The sequence below is a fragment of the Lutra lutra genome, chromosome 7, assembly GCF_902655055.1.
Source record: "Lutra lutra chromosome 7, mLutLut1.2, whole genome shotgun sequence".
NCBI lineage: Eukaryota > Metazoa > Chordata > Mammalia > Carnivora > Mustelidae > Lutra > Lutra lutra.
The window spans coordinates 107,591,058-107,611,010 of record NC_062284.1 but is presented as its reverse complement, the minus strand read 5'-3'; the positions used below and the strand labels follow the sequence as shown (position 1 = coordinate 107,611,010).

The following is a 19,953-nucleotide window of genomic DNA, read 5'->3' as shown; positions in this document are numbered from 1 at the left end:
TTTTCTTTTTTCAAGTTTTTGTTTAAATTCCAGTTAGTTAACATACAATGTAATATTAGGTTCAGGGTAGAATTTAGTGATTCATCACTTACATACAACACCCAGGTCTTGTCACAATAAGTGCCTTCCTTAATACCCATCAACCTTTCACTATTTGCAGATGACATGATACACACACACACTCACACATAGAGGAATGTTACTCAGCCACCAAAAGGAAGGAACTGTTGCCATGTGCAACAATATGAATGGAACTAGAGGATATTATGCTAAGTGAAATAATTCAGTCAGAGAAAGACAAATACTATATGATTTCACTCATATGTGGAATTTAAGAAACAAAACAGATGAACATAGGGGAAAGGAGGGAAAAATAAAGTAAGACAAAAACAGAGAGAGAGAGACAAACCACAAGACTTAACAATCAGGAACAAACTGAGGGTTTTGAACAAACCCTAGAGAGCAGGTGGGTGAGGGGTTGGATAACTGGGTGAAGGGCATTAAGCAAGGCACTTGATATAATGAACACTGGGTGTTATATGCAAATCATGAAGCAGTAAATTCTACCCCTGTAACTAATACTACACTATGTTAACTAACTTCAATGTAAATAAAATCTTGAATGAAAAAAAGGTTAGTGGTTAGAAACAGATATATCATCATAAAAACAGTGAGAAGGTCACAATGGCTATACTTGTATCATTTTAGGTAATCTTCAAGTCAAAGCATATTGCTAGAGATGAATCTTTTTTATTATATTATGTTAAAAAAATCTTTTACTATGTTAGTCATCCTACAATACAGCATTAGTTTTTGATGTAGTGTTCCAAGAATCATTGTTTGCATATAGCACCCAGTGTTCCATGCAGTATGTGCCCTCCTTAATACCCATCACTGGGCTAACCCATCCCCCCACCTCTTTCCCTTCTAAAAACCTCAGTTGGTTTCTTGGAGTCCATAGTCTGTCATGGTTCGTCTCCCGCTCTGATTTCCCCTCCTTCATTTTTCTCTTCCTTCTCCTAATGTCCTCTGTGCTATTCCTTACATTCCACAAATAAGTGAAACCATATGATAATTGACTTTCTCTGCTTGACTTATTTCACTTAGCATAATCCCCAATCCTATCCATGTTGATGCAAAAACTGGGTATTCATCCTTTCTATTGGCTGAGTAATATTCTATTGTATGTATGGACAATTTCTTAAGAATAAAAGGGCTAGGGACAACTGGATGGTTCAGTAGGTTAAGCATCTGCTTTCAGCTCTGGTCATGATCCCAGGGTACTGGGATCAAGTCCTGCATTGGGCTCCCTGCTCAGTGGGGAGCCTGCTTCCTCCTCTCCCTCTGCCCCCTGCTCACTCTCTCTCTCTAATAAAAAAAATAAAAAGTCCAGTTCTTAAGGAAGATGTAACAATGACATATGTGTATGTGCCTAATAACAGCTTCAAAATACAGAAACAAATGAAAAACAGACCATAAGGAATACAGTCAATGATATTGTAATAGCAATGTAATGGGATGGATTGTAGTTATGTATGTGATTATAGCATCATAGCATCATGTATAAACTTGTCAATTCACTAAGTTGTGCAACCAAAACTAATGTAACATTGTGAACTACACTAAAAAAATACAAAAACAAAAAACACAAACTTGATTGGAGATTTTTAGCACCCTTCTCTAAGCATTTGATTGAATTAGATAACATAATCCATAAAGGTCTATAAAATCTGAACAATACTATCAACCCTCTTGGCCTAACTGACATTTATAGAACACCAAAAACACAGCAACTTCAGCTCCGCGGCTTATATAGGCACGTCTTGTTTTATTGCACTGTGTGGATACTGGCTTTTTTTTTTTTTTAATAAATTGAAGGTTTGTGGCAATTCTGTGTCAAACAAGTCTGCTGGCAACACTTTTCCAATAGCATTTGCTCATTTTGTATCTCCGTGTCACATTTTGGTAATTTTCACCATATTTCAAACTTTTTCATTATTATTATATTTGTTATGGTGGTCTGTGATCGGTGATTACGGCCCCCTGAAAGCTCAGGTGAAAGTTTGCTGTAACTACATGCATAACTACATATTTTGGCAATAAAGTATTGCTAAAAAGTTGCTATTGCACACTTAATAGTGTAGTATAAACATAACTTTTATATCCATTGGGAAACAAAAAATTCATTGTACTTGCTTCATTCTGATATTCACATTTTTGTGGTGGTCTGGAACCAAACTTGAAATATTTCTGAGGTGTACCTGTATATTCTTTTCAAGTTCTGATGGTATATTCACCAAAACCATATTCTGGGCCATTAAATGAGTCTTACTAAATTTCAAAGGATTGAGATCAAACAGAGCATCTTCTCTGCCCACAATATAATTAAATTAGAAATCAATAAGACAGAAGGAAAATCCTAAGTAATTAGGGCATGGATCAAAGAAGAAATCGGGAGAGAAAGTAGAGAAGATTTTGAAATGATTATGAAAATTCAGTGTATCAAAACTGAGGGATATTGCCAAAACTAGAATAAAACCATAGCTTTAAATAATATAATTAATATTTTAAATAATTCAGTTGATAGAAAAGAAGAAAGGTCTAAAATCAGTGACCTAAGTTTTCACCTTGAAAATCTAGCAAATAGGGCCCTGGGTGGCTCAATCAGCCTCAGTCTCTCCACTAAGCTGAGAGCCTGCTTCTACCTCTCCTTCTACCTGCTGTTCCTCCTGCTGTGCTCTCTCACTCTCTCTCTCTGTCAAATAAATAAATAAAATCATAAAAAAAGAGAGAGAGAGAGACGTTGAGTGGGCTCAGTTGGTTAAGCGGCTGCCTTCAGCTCAGGTCATGATCCCAGGATCCTGGACTAGTCCTGCATTGAGTTCCTTGCGATGCAAGAGCCTGCTTCTCCCTCTGCCTGCTGCTCCCCCTGCTTGTGCTTGCACTCTGTCTCTCTCTCCCTCTCTCTCTGACAAATGAATAAATAATATATTTTTAAAAAAATAAAATTTAGAAAAAGAGATAAAGCAAACCCAAAGTAAATAGAATGAAAAAACAAAGGAGATAAGAGAAATCAATGAACTAGAAAATAAGCAATAGACAAAATTGACAAAGCCAAAGTTGGTTCTTTGAAAAAAAATTGACAGAATTTATGAACTGGTCATTAGACTGACAAAAATAAGAAAATTTACCTATTTTATAAATAAAATATTATAGATCCTATAGACATTAATAATAAAAATGTTGTTAAAAAGACTGGTGAGGGGGAAGTGAGAGCCATCAAATGTGATAATGATACAAGGATTGATAAATTGATCAATAGTATGGGCTAGAAAGTCTTGAAACTTTAATTATTCATCAGATCTTAGTAAAAGGAAGGATTCTCTGAGCATTAAAACAGTGGAAGAAGAGCCAAAAGTAAATAAAAAGAGTTTGGGTTTGGTTCCATAGAAAATTTTTGTATGTTAAAAAAATATTTTAAAGGCAAAATGATAATGTGATATAAAATATTTGCAATAATGTAAGGAATTAATGTCTTTAATATATAAAAAGCTTAGATGGATTAGTAAGAATTACTACTTCAGTAGAGATACATACAAAGTTCTTTAGATGAATAGATAATAATTCACTGAAAAAGAAATTCAAGTGACTTATAAAATCCCTGGGAAAAACAGCTTTCCTTATTAATTGTCAAAATGTAAATCTGTGCATAACATTATTTATTCAAGTGTAATTTGTATTAGAAAAAAAAAAAACAGAAGTGACCTAAATGTCCAAAGTGAAAGAATGATTGCAAACCAAGAAACAGACTCTTAACTATAAGAACAAACTGATGGCTACCAGAGGGTAGGGGGTGGGGGGATGGACTAATTAAGGAGTGCACTTATGATGAGCACTGGGTGTTGTAAGTGTTGAATCATTAAATTGTTCATCTGAAACTAATATCACACTGTATGTTTTTAAATAAAAACTTTTAAAAAAGAAAGAAACTGTATGGTATATTCATATGGAAGAATATGAAAATTCCATGAAAAGAATCTGGTTTTAGAAGAATAGTGACATGGGAAAATGCTCATTATGCAGCATTAAGAGAAAAAAAGGGGACAGAAAACTGTGTTGTCATGAGCCCATTTAAAAAAAAACCCGTTTTACAAAGAAAACAAATTCTTTTGGCAGCAGAACTTGATCTGAACTGACATGAAGCTGTCATATTTCCTATTATTTTTTACAAGCTGGAGAACAATACCAAGGACCTGTTATGTAAAAGGCCTCCAGAATAAAGCAAAATTTAATTAGAATTTTAGGTTATATTAATATTCCAAAGTAGGAACTATCTTTAGTACACTATGTATATCCTTTTAATGTATTATCTATTGCCAGAATCAAATCAATAAGCCTTATTTTAATATAAGCAAATGATAGGTTTTAAAGCACAATAATGTGCTGTATAGAATGTTGCCATTTGTCTACTATAATTATGCTTACTAGAAGAACCAGGCTTTATATTCAAATATAAATGCCATATATGCTGTTTTACTGATTTCTTGAGTAATACTGAATGGAAATTATTTTTCAGTTTAATGAACATTATTCTGCTGGAAGTTTAAATCCTCTCTCATCACAACAAGAAATTGGTAAGTGATTTGAAGTTTGCTACATACAAAAACATGTTAACTTCCTCACTTTTTATTTAGTTTGCCTTCTGATTTTCTCAGGCCCTCAGTTTATTCTCTTAAAATTCTATTATTTCTGCACCACTCACTAATTATTTTTTGCAACAATTTATCTTCTTTCACTACTCCACTAAATTCTCCAATAACTACTAGTGACTTAACAATTATTAAACATTATGGGTGTTTTGTATTTATTATCCTATTCACTATCTTTGTAGCATTTGGAATAGTTGATTATTCTCATCTTCTTTCTGAAGTTTTTAGATTTCCTCCTATATCTCTGGTGCTTTTTATTGGGTCTTCTTTCTTCTCTTATCCCATGACTGATTCATTCAACATACTAATATGTATGTGTATACATATAATATATTTTATATTCAGTACTGCTTTAGTTCTGGTGATAGATTAGTGGACATTTCTTTTTTCTTTTTTTCTTTTTTCTTTCTTTTCTTTTGGTTCCACATACAAATGAGATCATACATTATTTGTCTTACTCTGTCTGACTTACTTCACTTAGCATAATGCTATTAGTGTTACTATAAATAGCAGGATTTCCTGGCTTTTTCATGGCTCGATAATATTCCATTGTGTGTGCATATGTATATATATACATAGATATTTCTTTTCCTTGCCTGACTGCTCTATCTAGGACTTCAGTACTACTTTGAATAGGAGTGGTAAGAGTAGACACTCTTGCTTTGTTCCTGATGTTAAAGGAAAACCTCTCCTCCTTTCACCGTTGAGTGTAGTGTTACCTGTGGCCTTGTCATATATGGCTTTTATTATGTTGAGATAGGTTCCTTCTATGCCTAAATTGAATTTTTATCATGAATGGGTGTTGAATTTTGTCGAATGCTTTTTCTGCATCTATGGAGATGATCATATGATTATTTTCTTTTATTCTGCTAATGTGATGTATCTAACCTCATTCCAACATACATTTAAAGCCTTTTCTAATAAAAATAACATATGCTTTTGACCAGACCAAAGAACAAACTACAACCCAAATATGCCCACACTTTCTTACCCACTTATTTCTTCCTGAAATCCTTAACTTCCATTTCTTTCTAACCATCTTCCAAGACCAGGCTCCATAAATCCTTTTATTTCCCTTCAACTTTTCATCCCCAAAAGATCTCTCCTTCAATTTTCTATATTTTCTTTTTCTAATATTTCTTAAAATATTCTGTTGTCTGTTGTTATTTATTAACATATAAAATCTCTTCTAATCACAGATCTTTGAGGACAGGGATTCTGTTTTATTCACCTTTGTATTGTCTACAACAACTTGCACATTAAACTATTATTTTATTTATAATGAGTATAGGAGGGTTTTTTTTTTACAATTTTATTTGACAGACAAAGATCAAAAATAGAGAGGCAGACAGGGAGAGAGGAGGAAGCAGGCTCCCCGCTGAGCACAGAGCCAGATGCGATGCAGAGCTCTCTCTCTAAAAAATAAATAAAAATAAAATCTTAAAAAATTCCTTTTAGAACTGTAAAAGCCTTTTCACTGTTCTGTTCATTTCCTTGAACAATGCCACAAACAGTACATTGTAGTAACTCATAAACAATAGTTGAATAAGCTTGATTTCGGCAGTATCTCTCAGACCCAATGTCTTTCCCTATTCACTTTGCTATGATTGTAAGATCAAGCCTTCATTTCTTTCCTGTTATCCCCACTTGTAGACACTCTACTGTTCCAAACTTCCTATGTATTCTTTCCTTAGTGAGCCTTATAAAAAAAATTGTTTGAATTATTTTGGTGGGGGCACAGAAAAAGGGAGAGTGAGAATCTTAAGCAGGTCTACACTCAGTGTGGATAAGGAGGCAGGGCTTGATCTCACAATCCTGAGATCGTGACCTGAGCCAAAATCAAGAGTCCATTGCTTAACTGACTGAGCCACCCTGGTGCCTCTCCACTTTAATGGCTTCCTCTTACATATAAAATAAAGTCCGGATTCTGTAGTTGGCCATTCAGTAGTCTTCCCAAGCTCATCTTTATTAATACCCTTTTAATAACTTTTTATTATTTCTCAGTGTTCCTGACAAGCTGAATTGATTTCTGTTACCCTTATACTTCCTATGCATGCCTGTTTCTGTGCCTCTGTGCTGTTCTTTCCAGTTGAGGTGTTTTACCCCTTTTTCTGCCATATGTACTAGCCTTTATTATACTCAAGTTCAAGTTACTTAAAAGTAATTTTGGATCTATTTGATTTTTCATAGTACAGAGGACAGCTCTTTGCACATAAGAATACAATTATTAATAATTGTAATTATTTGGTAGTAACTATGCAGAATTAGTGCTAGGTATAATTTAGCTACTAAAAATGCTTTTAAAACTACTGTTTCACTTACATTTCACTGTTGAGTATAAAGAGTGGTGCCTTAACTTATTAATTATTTATTAATAACATTAACAATATTAATAATCACTTAAGTGATTCAGTGTTACCCTATTTATTGTTTACAGTATACCATAATTTAAAAGATTATGCAAATTATGTAACATGAATAGCATGGTATTGAAATGTTTATCTTCCTCAGGAAATTTATTTGGAAAACCAGAAGGAGAAGATGCTTTCACATTTTCTTTTTCATCAGACTCTTCAACTCATACATTTGGAACTGGAAAAGATGATTTTAGTTTTCCATTTTCATTTGAACAGGATCAAAACTCAACACCTTCTGTAAAAGGTTTTTCGTCTTCCTCACAAAGTACAACACAATTTACTTTTTTTTGAACTCATTACTAATTTCTCAAATTATTTAACTGCTCTGTAATCATCTAAGGCATAAATTTACATTATTACTTAAAAATGAAGACTACTTTCTTTTCTTGATTAAAGCAGTAATGGGTTACCATAGTTACATTATTTGATTATATATTTAAATATTGAGGGAAATTAACCCTATGTCATCAAATTTTGTTTTATTTGAAGCATTTGCTGTTGTAATTTATTTTGGTTTTGATTTTGCAAGCCCTATTTAGGCAGAATTAATCTTAATAAGATTTGATGCTTTTTCATTAATCTTTACTATAAGTATTAAGCCTGCTTCTCTCTAGAACCTGAGTTTCATTCTGGTAGTATTTTAGGCGTTTTGATAAGAACAAGAACTTTAGGCTATCAGAAGACTTTTTGGTAGTAACTATGCAGAATTAGTGCTTAGGTGTACTTTATCTACTCAAAAATGCTTTTAAAACTACTGTTTCACTTACACTTCACTGTTGCAGTATAAAGACTGGTGTTTTAATAATAATTTCACAGAATTCATGTTATTGATAGTGAATAAAATATGTTATTTTCTTCTAATACAACAAATAATAAAAGTCTAATTTTATCAGTTATTCTAGCATCTTTAGTGGAAAGCAGTTAAATATGAAGGGCTGGAGTAATTTTTGAAAATTAGATCATTGTATTAATGATAATACTGTTACATTTTCTTGCTTAAACTTTTTTGAGGAACATTTAAAATTTTGTTTTCTGTTTCTAACAAAAAAATTGGCTCTCACGTTTTATATGCAGTATTTGCTTGTGAATTATGTAAGTGAAATGAAGATATTTAAATTTTGATGAAATTATATGAATGTATTCAATGTCTGCATTTTGTGCTTTCTAAATTGGTTACATTGAGTTATTGAGTAATAAAGAGTCTTGACACCAAATTCTGGTGTGTGAGTGGTGACAGATTTTAAGTTTCATTGCATTTTCTTTCCCTTCTGCTCCACATCTGATCAAGCTGATAAGAAAGCCCAGGGATTCCCACCTTTAGCACCAGTGGGAAGTTCAAGCCCTGTATAGGAACTCTGGTTCTGGACCCACCCACAACCGTAAAAACCCACAGCCATTGATCTCTCAAGCCATTTTAAGACAAACTACATAGTCCTGCCTGCTCCTTTTAGAAAAACGTCTTTATATGAATAATAAACATTTTCATACTCTACTGGGGTGTATGTGGTGCCATTAGTCTCAATATCCTAGCCAAATTTTGGTGAGAGTCTCTCTTGCTTCTTCAGGGTGTCCACAACATATCACAATTGTGTTAAATTAAGCCTTCCCAAAGACTTGACAGAAGTCAGAGAATAATACAGCTAATGAGAGAAAGAATTTTTTTTAAGATTTTATTTATTTGGGACGCCTGGGTGGCTCAGTTGGTTAAGCGGCTGCCTTCGGCTCAGGTCATGATCCCAGCGTCTTGGAATCGAGTCCCGCATCGGGCTCCTTGCTCTGCAAGGATCCTGCTTCTCCCTCTGACACTCTGTCTGCCTGTGCTCTCTCTCTCTCTGACAAATAAATAAATAAAATCTTTAAAAAAAAAAAGATTTTATTTATTTATTTGACAGACAGAGATCACAAGTAGGCAGTAAGGCAAGCAGGGGAGCAGGGGGAAGCAGGCTCCCTGCTGAGCAGAGAGCCCAATGTGGGGTTCAATCCCAAGACCCTGGTATCATGACCCGAGCCGAAAGCAGAGGCTTTAACCCACTGAGCCACCCAGGCGCCCCTGAGAGAAAGAATTTAAGAAAACTTAGGACTGTGTTTTTAAAATAAAAGCTTCAACAACTTGATGAAAGCTGAAATTTTCAGTTAAAACCTGGGCTTTTTCTTTTTATATCAAGTATTTTATTGACCCTATGATTGAATTAATTGGTGGTTTTTGATATAATAACAGACATTGGCTATATATGAGGAAAGAGAAAATGTTGTAATTGGTTTATTTGTTATTTTTAAAAGGTTCAAAACTAGTTTTAGCTTTGAGAAACCCAGTGATTTCATCGTTTATTTTTACTTTAAATAGAGAAATGCCTAGCACACTGGTATCATGTATCAATAAGAGAGACAAAATAAGCATTTTTAAAGTATCTACAGTGTGCATGGCATTTTGAGGATATATAGAAGAGCTAAAAGACACAGTCTTACACTCAAAGAATTTATAATTTAGTTGAGGAGACATAACTTATGAAACAAAAACATTACAATAAAATAGTTCATGATCAAATTCTATAGTTTATAACTTGGTCTGTGGTAGAAAAGAGATTGAGTGCTTTAACAATTATAAAAAGGAAGGTTATCATAGACTGGAAAGCCTGGGAAGGATTCATTGAAGAGGTAGGATTTGAATTAGGACATTAAAGGTTTCTGTAGATAGTAAAATTATTGAGTGTCAATGTTGTTGTTTTTTTTTTAGCTTTGCAATTTTTGTTGCCTAACTTTAGTGACTGTTTAATAAGATTTCATTAATTTTTTGTTGAATTAATAGAATTGAACCGAATTGGTAAAAGAAGCAGGGAAGGCTTTCTAGATAGGGGGAACAATATGAGCAAAAGAAAAATCCAATCACAAATTTAGTACAAGCAGAGGAAATTCAAAATAGGCCTAAACAGGGTGGAGAATAATAGTAGGAAATTGAGATTAATAGATACGGTAAGGCTGATTTATAAAGAATCTTCAAGTGTTTTGACTTGGTTTCTAAAGCTGATAAGGAACTTATATCTTTAATGCCAGAGTTGCAAGATAAAAGGAATAACTAAGAAAGGTTAAATAGGTAAGATGGTTAGAGTTGGGAGAAATCAAGTAGGAGTCAGCTGCACAGGTCCAGAAATGCAGTGTTAAGTTCCAGGTGATAACAACTAATTGTGTTGTGGTTTGATACTCCTGGCACCTAAAATTAGAAAAGTATATGTTGCCTAAAAGAAATATATTTAATTGAATACCATCTGGGTATAAGGTAAAAAGAAAAAGAAACTGGAGTTATTTGGTTGTGTTTGAATATCACAAATCTCAACTAGCAGAGTTAGGTGCAGTGTTTCTAATATAGACCACAGAAATAACTGTGTATAATCAAATAGCTTTCTAAAGATAGTATTTTAAAGAGCAGAATTCTCCTAATGATAGATGAAATCTTCAAAATAACTATCATCCTCAAAATAGGAATTTGTCTCCACTTTTATTCAATAACGTTGTAGAAATATGGGGTCCCGTCCCAGAGCTCTCTGTTACATTTAGTAGAAAAACTAAAACTGGAAATCTGTTTATATTTAAGAAAAAAAGCTATTTTATTCTGATTAGACTAATTTTTCCCTCTATGATTAGAAAATGTATTCTAAATTTATAAGAGGAATATTTCAATTCAGTTAAGACTCTGTATCCTCAAAGGAGGTCTAATATACTATAGCTACTGTGGTATCACTAATTCTCAGTAGGCAGAGCTAGGAAATGTATATATGTATATTAATCTATACACCTATCTATATCTATCTATCATCTATTTACATACTTAAAACATGAGCTTGTACTGATAACTCCAGCAACATGAGGGTCATTCTAGGGTTTTACTTTTATTTGAAACTTCTTTCTCTGACAGTGAGAAACTTGGCTTTCATTAATTATAATTTATTTATTCTTTTGTTTGACCTTAGTATATATGTAATTTCAGAATTCTGAATGCACACTCTGTGAGAAACAAATTTATCAATTAGAGTATGTTAGGTTCCTATAGCTGCTGTAGCAAATTGTCACAAATTTGGTGGACTGAAACAATAGGAATTTATTCTCTCACAGGTCTGGAGGCCAGAAATCCAAAATCAGTTTTATGGGGTAAAAATCAAGATGTTATCAAGACCATACTTTCTACAGAGGCCTCTTCCAGTTTCTGGTGGCTGTTGGCATTCCTTGGCTTGTGTCCGTATCGTCCCAATTTTCAAAGCCACTCTGTTAGAGTTCAGAGAAAACAGAACCAAGAGCATCCATTTCTGTCTTCTATCCATGTATCTGTCCATAATCTAGACTTATTTTAAGGAATTGGTTCTCATGATTGTGGAAATTGCAAATCCTAAATCTGTAGGACAAATTGGCAGGATGGAAATTCAGGTAAGAGTTAATGTTACAATCTTGAGTCTGAAATCCACAGGGCAAATCAGGCAGGCTAGAAACTCAGAGATTCTATATTAAAATCTTGAAGCCAAATTCCTTTTTTTGGGAAACCTCTATCTTTGCTCTTCAAGTCTTCAAATGATTGGATAAAGTCTGTTCACATTATGAATAATAATCTGATTTAAATGATAGTCACATTTAAAAATACCTTCACAGCAAAATCTATAATGGTGTTTGACTAATCAATGGCACACCATTGCTTAGCCAGGTTGACACAGAAAATTAACCATCACTGCTAGGATCTTCAAATCTTTCTCTGTTCTGCCTTCACATGACCTTCTCTCCATATGTAAAATCTCCCTTTGCCTTTCCTTTATAAGAATATGTGGTTGCATGGATCTACTTGGATGGGTAATTGAGATAATCTCTCCATTTTAAGATTCTTAACTAAATCCTATCTGCAAAGATCCTTCCTCTGCCCTTTCATTGTCATATGGGAAAGGGAGGGGGATACGGATATTTTTAGGGGGCCATTTCCTAGCTAGTGACAAAGGGTATATAGTGTTTGTGTACTTTCTTTTAGTCTGTGGTGTTGGAGTATCTAGTCAAAACACTGTTTTTCAAAGTTACTGAGGATAACTCCTGTCTTCCCTACTCCCTAATTATGATTATATCACTCATAATATTGTTAACATTCATTTATGCATTTCATCTTGAATTTATCTGAATTCCTTTTGATCCTTAAAAATTTTTTTAAGAGTTTATTTACTTGAGAGAGCGAGGGAGCACATGTAAACTAGGGGAGGGGCAGAGGAGAGAGAGAGAGAGAATCTCAAGCAGACTCCCCACTGGGTGTAGAGCCTGAAGCAGGCTTGATCTTACAACCCTGGGATCATGACCTATGCCGAAATCAAGATGCTTAACTGACTGAGCCAGCCAGGCACCCCAAAATTTTTTGTATGGTAAAAATCCCTCTTTGTGATCTGTTGTTCTATTGGTTTTGAAAAATAGAGTTATGTATCCACCACAACAGTACCATATAGAATAGTTCCGACACCTCCCAAATTCCCTAGTGACCCTTTGTAATCAACCCCCTCCCTTCCAAAGCCTGGAAACCATGGGTCTGTTTTCTGTCACTTTAGTTTTGTCTTTTCCAGAATGTCATATAAATGGAAACGTAATATATGTAGGCTTTGGGGTCTGGCCTCTTCCACTTAGCAAAATTTATTTAAGCTTCATCCTGGTCCTTGCATGAATCAAAAGTTATCTCTTTTTATTGCAAGTATTCCAGTGTATGGATGTGGTATACCTTGTTTATTCTTTTGCCTGTTGATAGGCATGTAAGTGGACTTTGAGTAAAGCAAAAACACCCATGTATGGAATTTTATGTGTGAAATAAGTTTTTATTTCATTGGAGTAAATACCTAGGAATGGGATTCTTGGGTTGCACAATAAGTATTTCTTTAACTTTATAAGAAACTGCCAAACTGTTTTACAAAGTGACTGTACCATTTTGTGTCCCCATTCACATCTTTGTGAATACTTGGTATTATCAGTTTTTAAGATTTTAGCCATTCTCATAGGTATAAAGTGGTATATCATTGTAGTTATAATTTGTATTTCCCTAACTGATGTTGAGCATGGTTTCATATGCTTATTTGCCATCTGAATATCTGGGTTTGTTAAAAAAAATAGGGTTGTTTGTTTTCCTACTGTTGAGTTATGCAAGTTCTTTACATACTTGGTATACAAACCCTTTATTAGATACACAATTTGCAGATATTTTCTCCCCATCTGTGGCTTATCTTTTTATTTTTTTAACAGTGTCTCTCACAGAGAAAAATGTTTTTAAATTTTGGTAAAGTCCAATCTATCATTGATTTGTGCTTTTGGTTATTTGTTAGATAAAAAGGCTCTTTGCCAAACCCAAAGTCATAAATTTTCCTTCTGTGTTTTCTTTTAAAAATTTTGGAGTTTTGGGGATGGTTGGCTGGCTCTGTTGGAGGGGCATGTGACTCTTGATCTCAGGATTGTGAGTTTGAGCCCCACACTGGACTATAAATTACTAAGATGAATAAATAAATAAATAAATAGATTTTTAAAAATTTTAGAGTTGCAGTGCCTGGGTGACTCAGTCAGTTAAACATCTGCCTTCAAAATTGAGGAAGACACAAAGAAATGGAAAAATGTTCCATGCTCATAGATCAGAAGAACAAATATTGTGAAAATGTCTATGCTACCTAAAGCAATCTACACATTGAATGCAATCCCTATCAAAATACCATCCATTCTTTTCAAAGAAATGGAACAAATAATCCTAAAATTTATATGGAACCAGAAAAGACCTTGAATAGCCAGAGGAATGTTGAAAAAGACAGCCAAAGTTGGTGGCATCACAATTCCAGACTTCAAGGTCTATTACAAAGCTATCCTCATCAAGACTGTATGGTACTGGCACAAAAACAGACACATAGATCAATGGAACAGAATACAGAGCCCAGAAATAGACCCTTAACTCTATGGTCGACTAATCTTTGACAAAGCAGGAAAGAATGTCCAAAGGAAAAAAAAGACAGTCTCTTCAACAAATGGTGTTGGGAAAATTGGACAGCCACATGTAGAAAAATGAAACTGAACCATTTCCTTACATCACACACAAAAATAAACTGAAAATGGATGAAGGACCTCAATGTGAGAAAGGAATCCATCAAAATCCTTGAGGAGAACACAGGCAGCAACCTCTTCGACCTCAGTAGCAGCAATTTCTTCCTAAAAACATCACCAAAGGCAAGGGAAGCAAGGGCAAAAATGAACTATTGGGACTTCATCAAGATCAAAAGCTTTTGCACAGCAAAGGAAACAGTTAACAAAACCAAAAGACAACTGACAGAATGGGAGAAGATATTTGCAAACGACATATCAGATAAAGGGCTAGTATCCAAAATTTATAAAGAACTTACCAAACTCGACACCCAAAGAACAAATAACCCACTCAAGAAATGGGCAGAGGACATGAACAGACATTTCTGCAAAGAAGACATGCAGATGGCCCACAAACACATGAAAATGTGCTCCACATCACTCAGCGTCAGGGAAATACAAATCAAAACCACAATGAGATACCACCTCACACCAGTCAGAATGGCTAAAATTAACAAGTCAGGAAATGACAGATGCTGGCAAAGATGTGGAAAAAGGGGCACCCTCCTAAATTGTTGGTGGGAATGCAAACTGGTGCAGCCACTCTGGAAAACAGCATGGAGGTTCCTCAAAAAGTTGAAAATAGAACTACCCTATGACCCAGCAATCGCACTACTGGGTATTTACCCTAAAGATACAAATGTAGTGATCTGAAGGGGCACATGCACCCAAATGTTTATAGCAGCAATGTCCACAATAGCCAAACTATGGAAAGAACCTAGATATCCATCAACAGATAAATGGATAAAGAAGATGTGGTGTATATACACAATGGAATACTATGCAGCTGTCAAAAGAAATGAAATCTTGCCATTTGTGATGACATGGATGGAGCTAGAGGGTATTATGCTGAGTGAAATAAGTCAATCAGAGAAAGACAATTATCATATTATCTCCCTGATATGAAGAAGTTGAGAGGCAAAGTGGGGGGGTTGGGGGGTAGAGAAGGGAAAAATGAAACATGATGTGATAAGGAGGGAGAAAAATCATAAGAGACTATTAATCTCACAAAACAAACTGAGGGTTGCTGGGGGGTGGCGGGAGAGGGTGGTTGGGTTACAGACATTGGGGAGGGTATGTGCTATGGCGAGTGCTGTGAAGTGTGTAAGCCTGATGAGTCACAGACCTATTACCCCTGGGGCTAATAATACATTATATGTTAATACAAAATAAAAAATTTTTAAAAATCTGCTTTCAGCTCAGTTCATGAATCCCAGAGTCCTGGGATCTAGCCCCACAGGCTTCCTGCTCAGCAGGGAGTCTGCTTCTCCCTCTTTCTCTGCTCATGCTCCCCCCCTCTCTCTCAAATAAATAAATGAAATCTTAAAACAAAAAACCGTTAGAGTCGTATATTTAATTTTGGGTCTGTGATATATTTAAGTTAATTTTTAAAAAAGATTTTATTTATTCATTTGACAGAGATCACAAGTAGGCAGAGAGACAGGCAGAGAGAGGGGGGAAGCAGGTTCCCCACTGAGCAGAGAGCCCGATCTCTGGATCCCAGGACCCTGGGATCATGACCTGAGCGGAAGGCAGAGGCTTTAACCCACTGAGCCACCCAGGTGCCCCTATTCAAGTTAATTTTTGTATAAAATGTGAGGTATGTATCAAGATATAATTTGGGGGGGGCATCATTTGTTGGAAAGATTGGCCTTTCTCCATTGAGTGACTTTTGTATCTTTGGCAGTAATCAATCAAAATGTTCATGTAAGTTATTTATTATTATTTTTTTTTAAGTAGGCTCCACTCCAAGCATGGAGCCCAATGTGGAGCTTGAACTCACAATCCTGAGATCATGACCTGAGGCAAAATCAAGAGTCAGATGCTTAACCAATGGAGCCACCCAGGTACCCCTATATAGCTCTACTTGGGGGCTCTGTATTATTTTCCATTGATTTGGGTGTCTATACTTTCATCTATAGCACATTATCTTGATTACCATGAATTATAATGCATCTTGAAATTGGGTGATGCAAGTCCTCCAACTTTGTTCTTTGTAAATATTACTTTAGCTCTTCTAGTAGTTTTGCCTTCCATATATATTTTAGAACGAGCTTGTTTATTTTTGTAAATGTCTGTGGGATTGTAACTGGAATTGCATTAGCCCTATAGATTCAGCATTTTGGAGGGGGTGGTCAGAGAGAGAGAGAGAGAGAGAGAATCTTAAGCAGACTCTATACCCAGAACCCGATCGATATGGGTTCAATCTCACAACCCTAAAATCATGAGCTGAAATCAAGAGTCAGATGTTTCACCAACTGAGCCACCCAGGTGCTATAGTTCACCCAGGTGACGTATAGATTAAGCATGTTAACAATTTTGTGTCTTCTAATCATGAACATGGTGTATCTCTCTATTTGCTTTCATCTCTTTAATTTCTTTCATTAGTATTTTGTCATTTTCATAGTCCTGCACATATTTTGTCGTACTTATATTTATTTTTCTTCTTTTTCTCCATTTGGTACTATTGTAAATGTATATTTTTTCTACTTTTTATTTTGAATGCCAATTATTTATTGCTAGTATGGAGAAATAAAATTGATTTTTGTGTATTAACCTTACATCCTGTAATCTTGCTAAACTCACTTAATAGATTTTGTAGCTTATTTATATATTCTTTGGGATTTTCTATGTAAGTAATGTTGTCTGCAAATAGAGGCAGTTTTAATTCTCTTTTCCCTCGGTATAAATGCTTTTTATTTCTTTTGCTTATATTATTTCACTGGATAGGACTTCCAGTAAGATGTTGAATAGGGGGTGGGAAGAGAGGACATCCTCACTTTTTACTTAATCTTAGAGGGAAAGCGTTCAGTCTTTCACTCTTTAGTATGATAGTTGTAGGTTATTATATAGTTGCTTTTATCAGGTTAAGAACATTCCATTCTATTCATAGTCTGCTGTGAATTTTTAGTATGAATGGCTATTGAATTTTGTCAAATTCTTTTTCTGCAACAATTGATATTATCATATTGTATTTTTTTCAGCCTACTAATACAGTAAATTACATTTGTTGCTTTTTAAATGTTGAACCAGACATGATTTTCTGGGATTATCCTTTTTAATATATTCTGATTTCAATTTGATAATTTTCTTTTGAGGACTTTTACAATTTATGTTCATGAGAAATTTTGATTTGTAGTTTTTTTCTGTTGTCTTGGTATTAGGGCAATGATGGCCTCATAAAATGAGTTACGAAGTGTTCTTACCTCTTCTGTTTTCTGGAAGAGATTGTATAGAATTGTCTTTTTTTTTTCTTTGTAAAAGTTTGGGGAAACTTACCAGTGAAACCATCTCATCCTGGAGTTTCCTATGTTAGATGGTTTTAAACTGTGATTCAATTTCTTAAATAGTTAGAGGAATATACTATTTCTTCATGAATGAGTTTTGATTGATTGTATCTCAAAGAATTAGTCCATGTCATCTAGGTTTTCAAATTAATAGTCATAGGGTTGTGTGTAATATTTCCTCATGAATCTTTTATTGTCTATGTAGTCATTAGTGATCACTTCTCTTTAATTCTCGATATTGATAATTTGTAGTCTGTCTGTCTCTGTCAGTCTGGCTAGAGGATTATCCATATTACTGATTTTTTCCCTCTAAAACCACTTTTTGGTTTCATTGATTTTTCTGTTTTTAGTTTTATTGGTTTATACTTTTTACTCTTCCCTTCCTTCTGTTTGCTATGGCTTTAATTTTCTTTCCTTTAGTTTAAAGTGGAAGATTATATTAGTGATTTGAAACCATTTGTCTTTTCTCATTAGTACTTAATGCTATAACATTTCATGTAAACACTGCTTTAGCTATATTCATCAAATTTTGATATATTTTATTTTATTTTTACTTAGGTAAAATTTTACTTCGGTTGATATTTCCTATGGGACTTTCTCCTTGACCCATGGGTATTTAAGATTTTTTTTTTTTTTTTTTTTGACAGACAGAGATCACAAGTAGGCAGAGAGGCAGGCAGAGAGAGAGGAAGGGAAGCAGGCTCCAAGCCGAGCAGAGAGCCCAACTCGGGGCTCTATCCCAGGACCCTGGGATCATGACCCGAGCCGAAGGCAGAGGCTTTAACCCACTGAGCCACCCAGGCGCCCCGACCCATGGGTATTTAAAAGTTTGTTTAATTTCCATACCTTTTCTTTAAAAGATTTGACAGAGAGAGAGAGAGAGAGCACAAGCAAGGAGAATGGCAGGCAGAGGAAGAGGGAGAAAGTAGGCTCCCCATTCAGCAATGAGCCCGGTGCCGGCTCGACCCCAGGACCCTGGGATCTTGACCTGAGTCAAAGGCAGATGCCCAGCCAACTGAGCCACCCAGGCGCCCCTAATTTCCACACATTTAGGGAATTTTAAGTACCTTTCTGTCATTGATTTCTAGTTTAACTTCATTATGGCCCAAGAAATACTTGGTATGATTTCCTTTTCTTTTTTTCTTTCCTTCTTTCCTTCTTTCCTTCTTTCCTTCCTTCCTCCCTCCCTTCCTTCCTCCCTCCTCTACTCCCTCTCTCCTTCCCTTCTCCCATTCTCCTTCCTTCCTTCCTTCCTTCCTTCTTCTTATGGCGCAAAAGTGCTTTATTACAGGAAGGGGACAGGACCGTGGGTAGAAACAGGTGATTGTGAGGTGTGGCTGATGATTTGTTTTTGGTTGCGGGTGGGATGGAGATAAGGGAATTATCTAAAGGGATATTTTTTAGAGAAAACTTATAAGATCCTGGAGGTCTGTCTATTATCAAGCTAAGGTTGCTTTTAGTCTGTAGCAAAGCATTAACATTAAGGCATCTGTGAGTCCCTTGAAGAATGTCACACTCTGCTTGTCTCAGGTATTTATCAAAGGGCTGTAAATTATAAGGAAATTTAATTTTATCTACATTTCTCTTGCCTTTGTTATATTTTACCCCCTGAACAATTTTTGACCTTTAAATCTTCAAGGTTGCTGAGGGTGGAAGGTCTTATCTTCTATAACTTCTTCCTGCTGAATAGGGGCATAGAGATGTCCCTACCTATGGGTCAACATTGATCTGTTGCGGAACTTACACATAGGAGTTACGAAAGGCAGAGGCCACCAAATCTAAGGTATACAACATATATGAATCTTCTTGAGTAGAAAGGATCATTTGTTGGCTTAAAGTGATGACAGTGAAGGAGTCTCAGCACCAGGTGGAGAGACACTGGAAAAGACAACAAAATAAAGTAAATATTTTGAGAAAGGGGTAAATATTTTGAGAAAGAGCCTGGGTGACTCATTTGGTTAAGTGCCTGACTCTTGATTTTGGCTCAGGTCATGATCTCAGGGTTGTGAGATTGAGCCCTGGATTGGGGGCCCATGCTGAGTGTGAACACTACTTAAGATTCTCTATCTCCCTTTTCCACTGCCTCTCCCTCGTCCCTGCACACATATGCACATGCATGCTCCCTCTCTCTCCAAAAAAAAAAAAAAATATATATATATATATATATATAAAGTATTTATTTAAATATATATTATATATAATATACATATATTATGTATATAATTATAAGGAAAAGAAGTCAAGTAAAAAGACATTTGATGGTTGTCCAGAATCTTCCTCCAGTCCAGGACTTTAACTAATCATTAAAGTAGAATAACAGGGTAGCTGTATTTTTAAGAGCTACCCTATGACCGGGCAATTGCACTACTGGGTATTTGCCCCAAAGATACAGATGTAGTGAAAAGAAGAGCCATATGCACC

The 19,953-nt window shown here is 35.1% G+C and overlaps 1 protein-coding gene and 1 long non-coding RNA gene across 5 annotated transcripts in view; one reads left to right on the top strand and one right to left on the bottom strand.

Annotated features, from left to right (window-relative positions):
* The window catches only part of C7H14orf39 (chromosome 7 C14orf39 homolog), a 93,164-nt gene extending 84,836 nt beyond the window's left edge, over window positions 1-8,328 (top strand). For all 4 annotated transcript variants that reach the window (XM_047739048.1, XM_047739049.1, XM_047739047.1 and 1 more), the window contains 2 exons: window positions 4,577-4,634; window positions 7,221-8,328. In XM_047739048.1, the coding sequence (XP_047595004.1) occupies window positions 4,577-4,634; window positions 7,221-7,417 (255 nt within the window). In that variant the 3' untranslated portion in view covers window positions 7,418-8,328. The remainder of the gene's footprint in view (window positions 1-4,576; window positions 4,635-7,220) is intronic.
* Window positions 1,326-19,246, bottom strand: LOC125105504 (uncharacterized). The gene is made up of 3 exons (XR_007128919.1): window positions 19,138-19,246; window positions 14,183-14,188; window positions 1,326-1,338 (listed from the first exon to the last, which is right to left on the bottom strand). It is a non-coding gene; the product is annotated as an uncharacterized LOC125105504 (long non-coding RNA).
* Window positions 19,247-19,953: the final 707 nt, after the last annotated feature.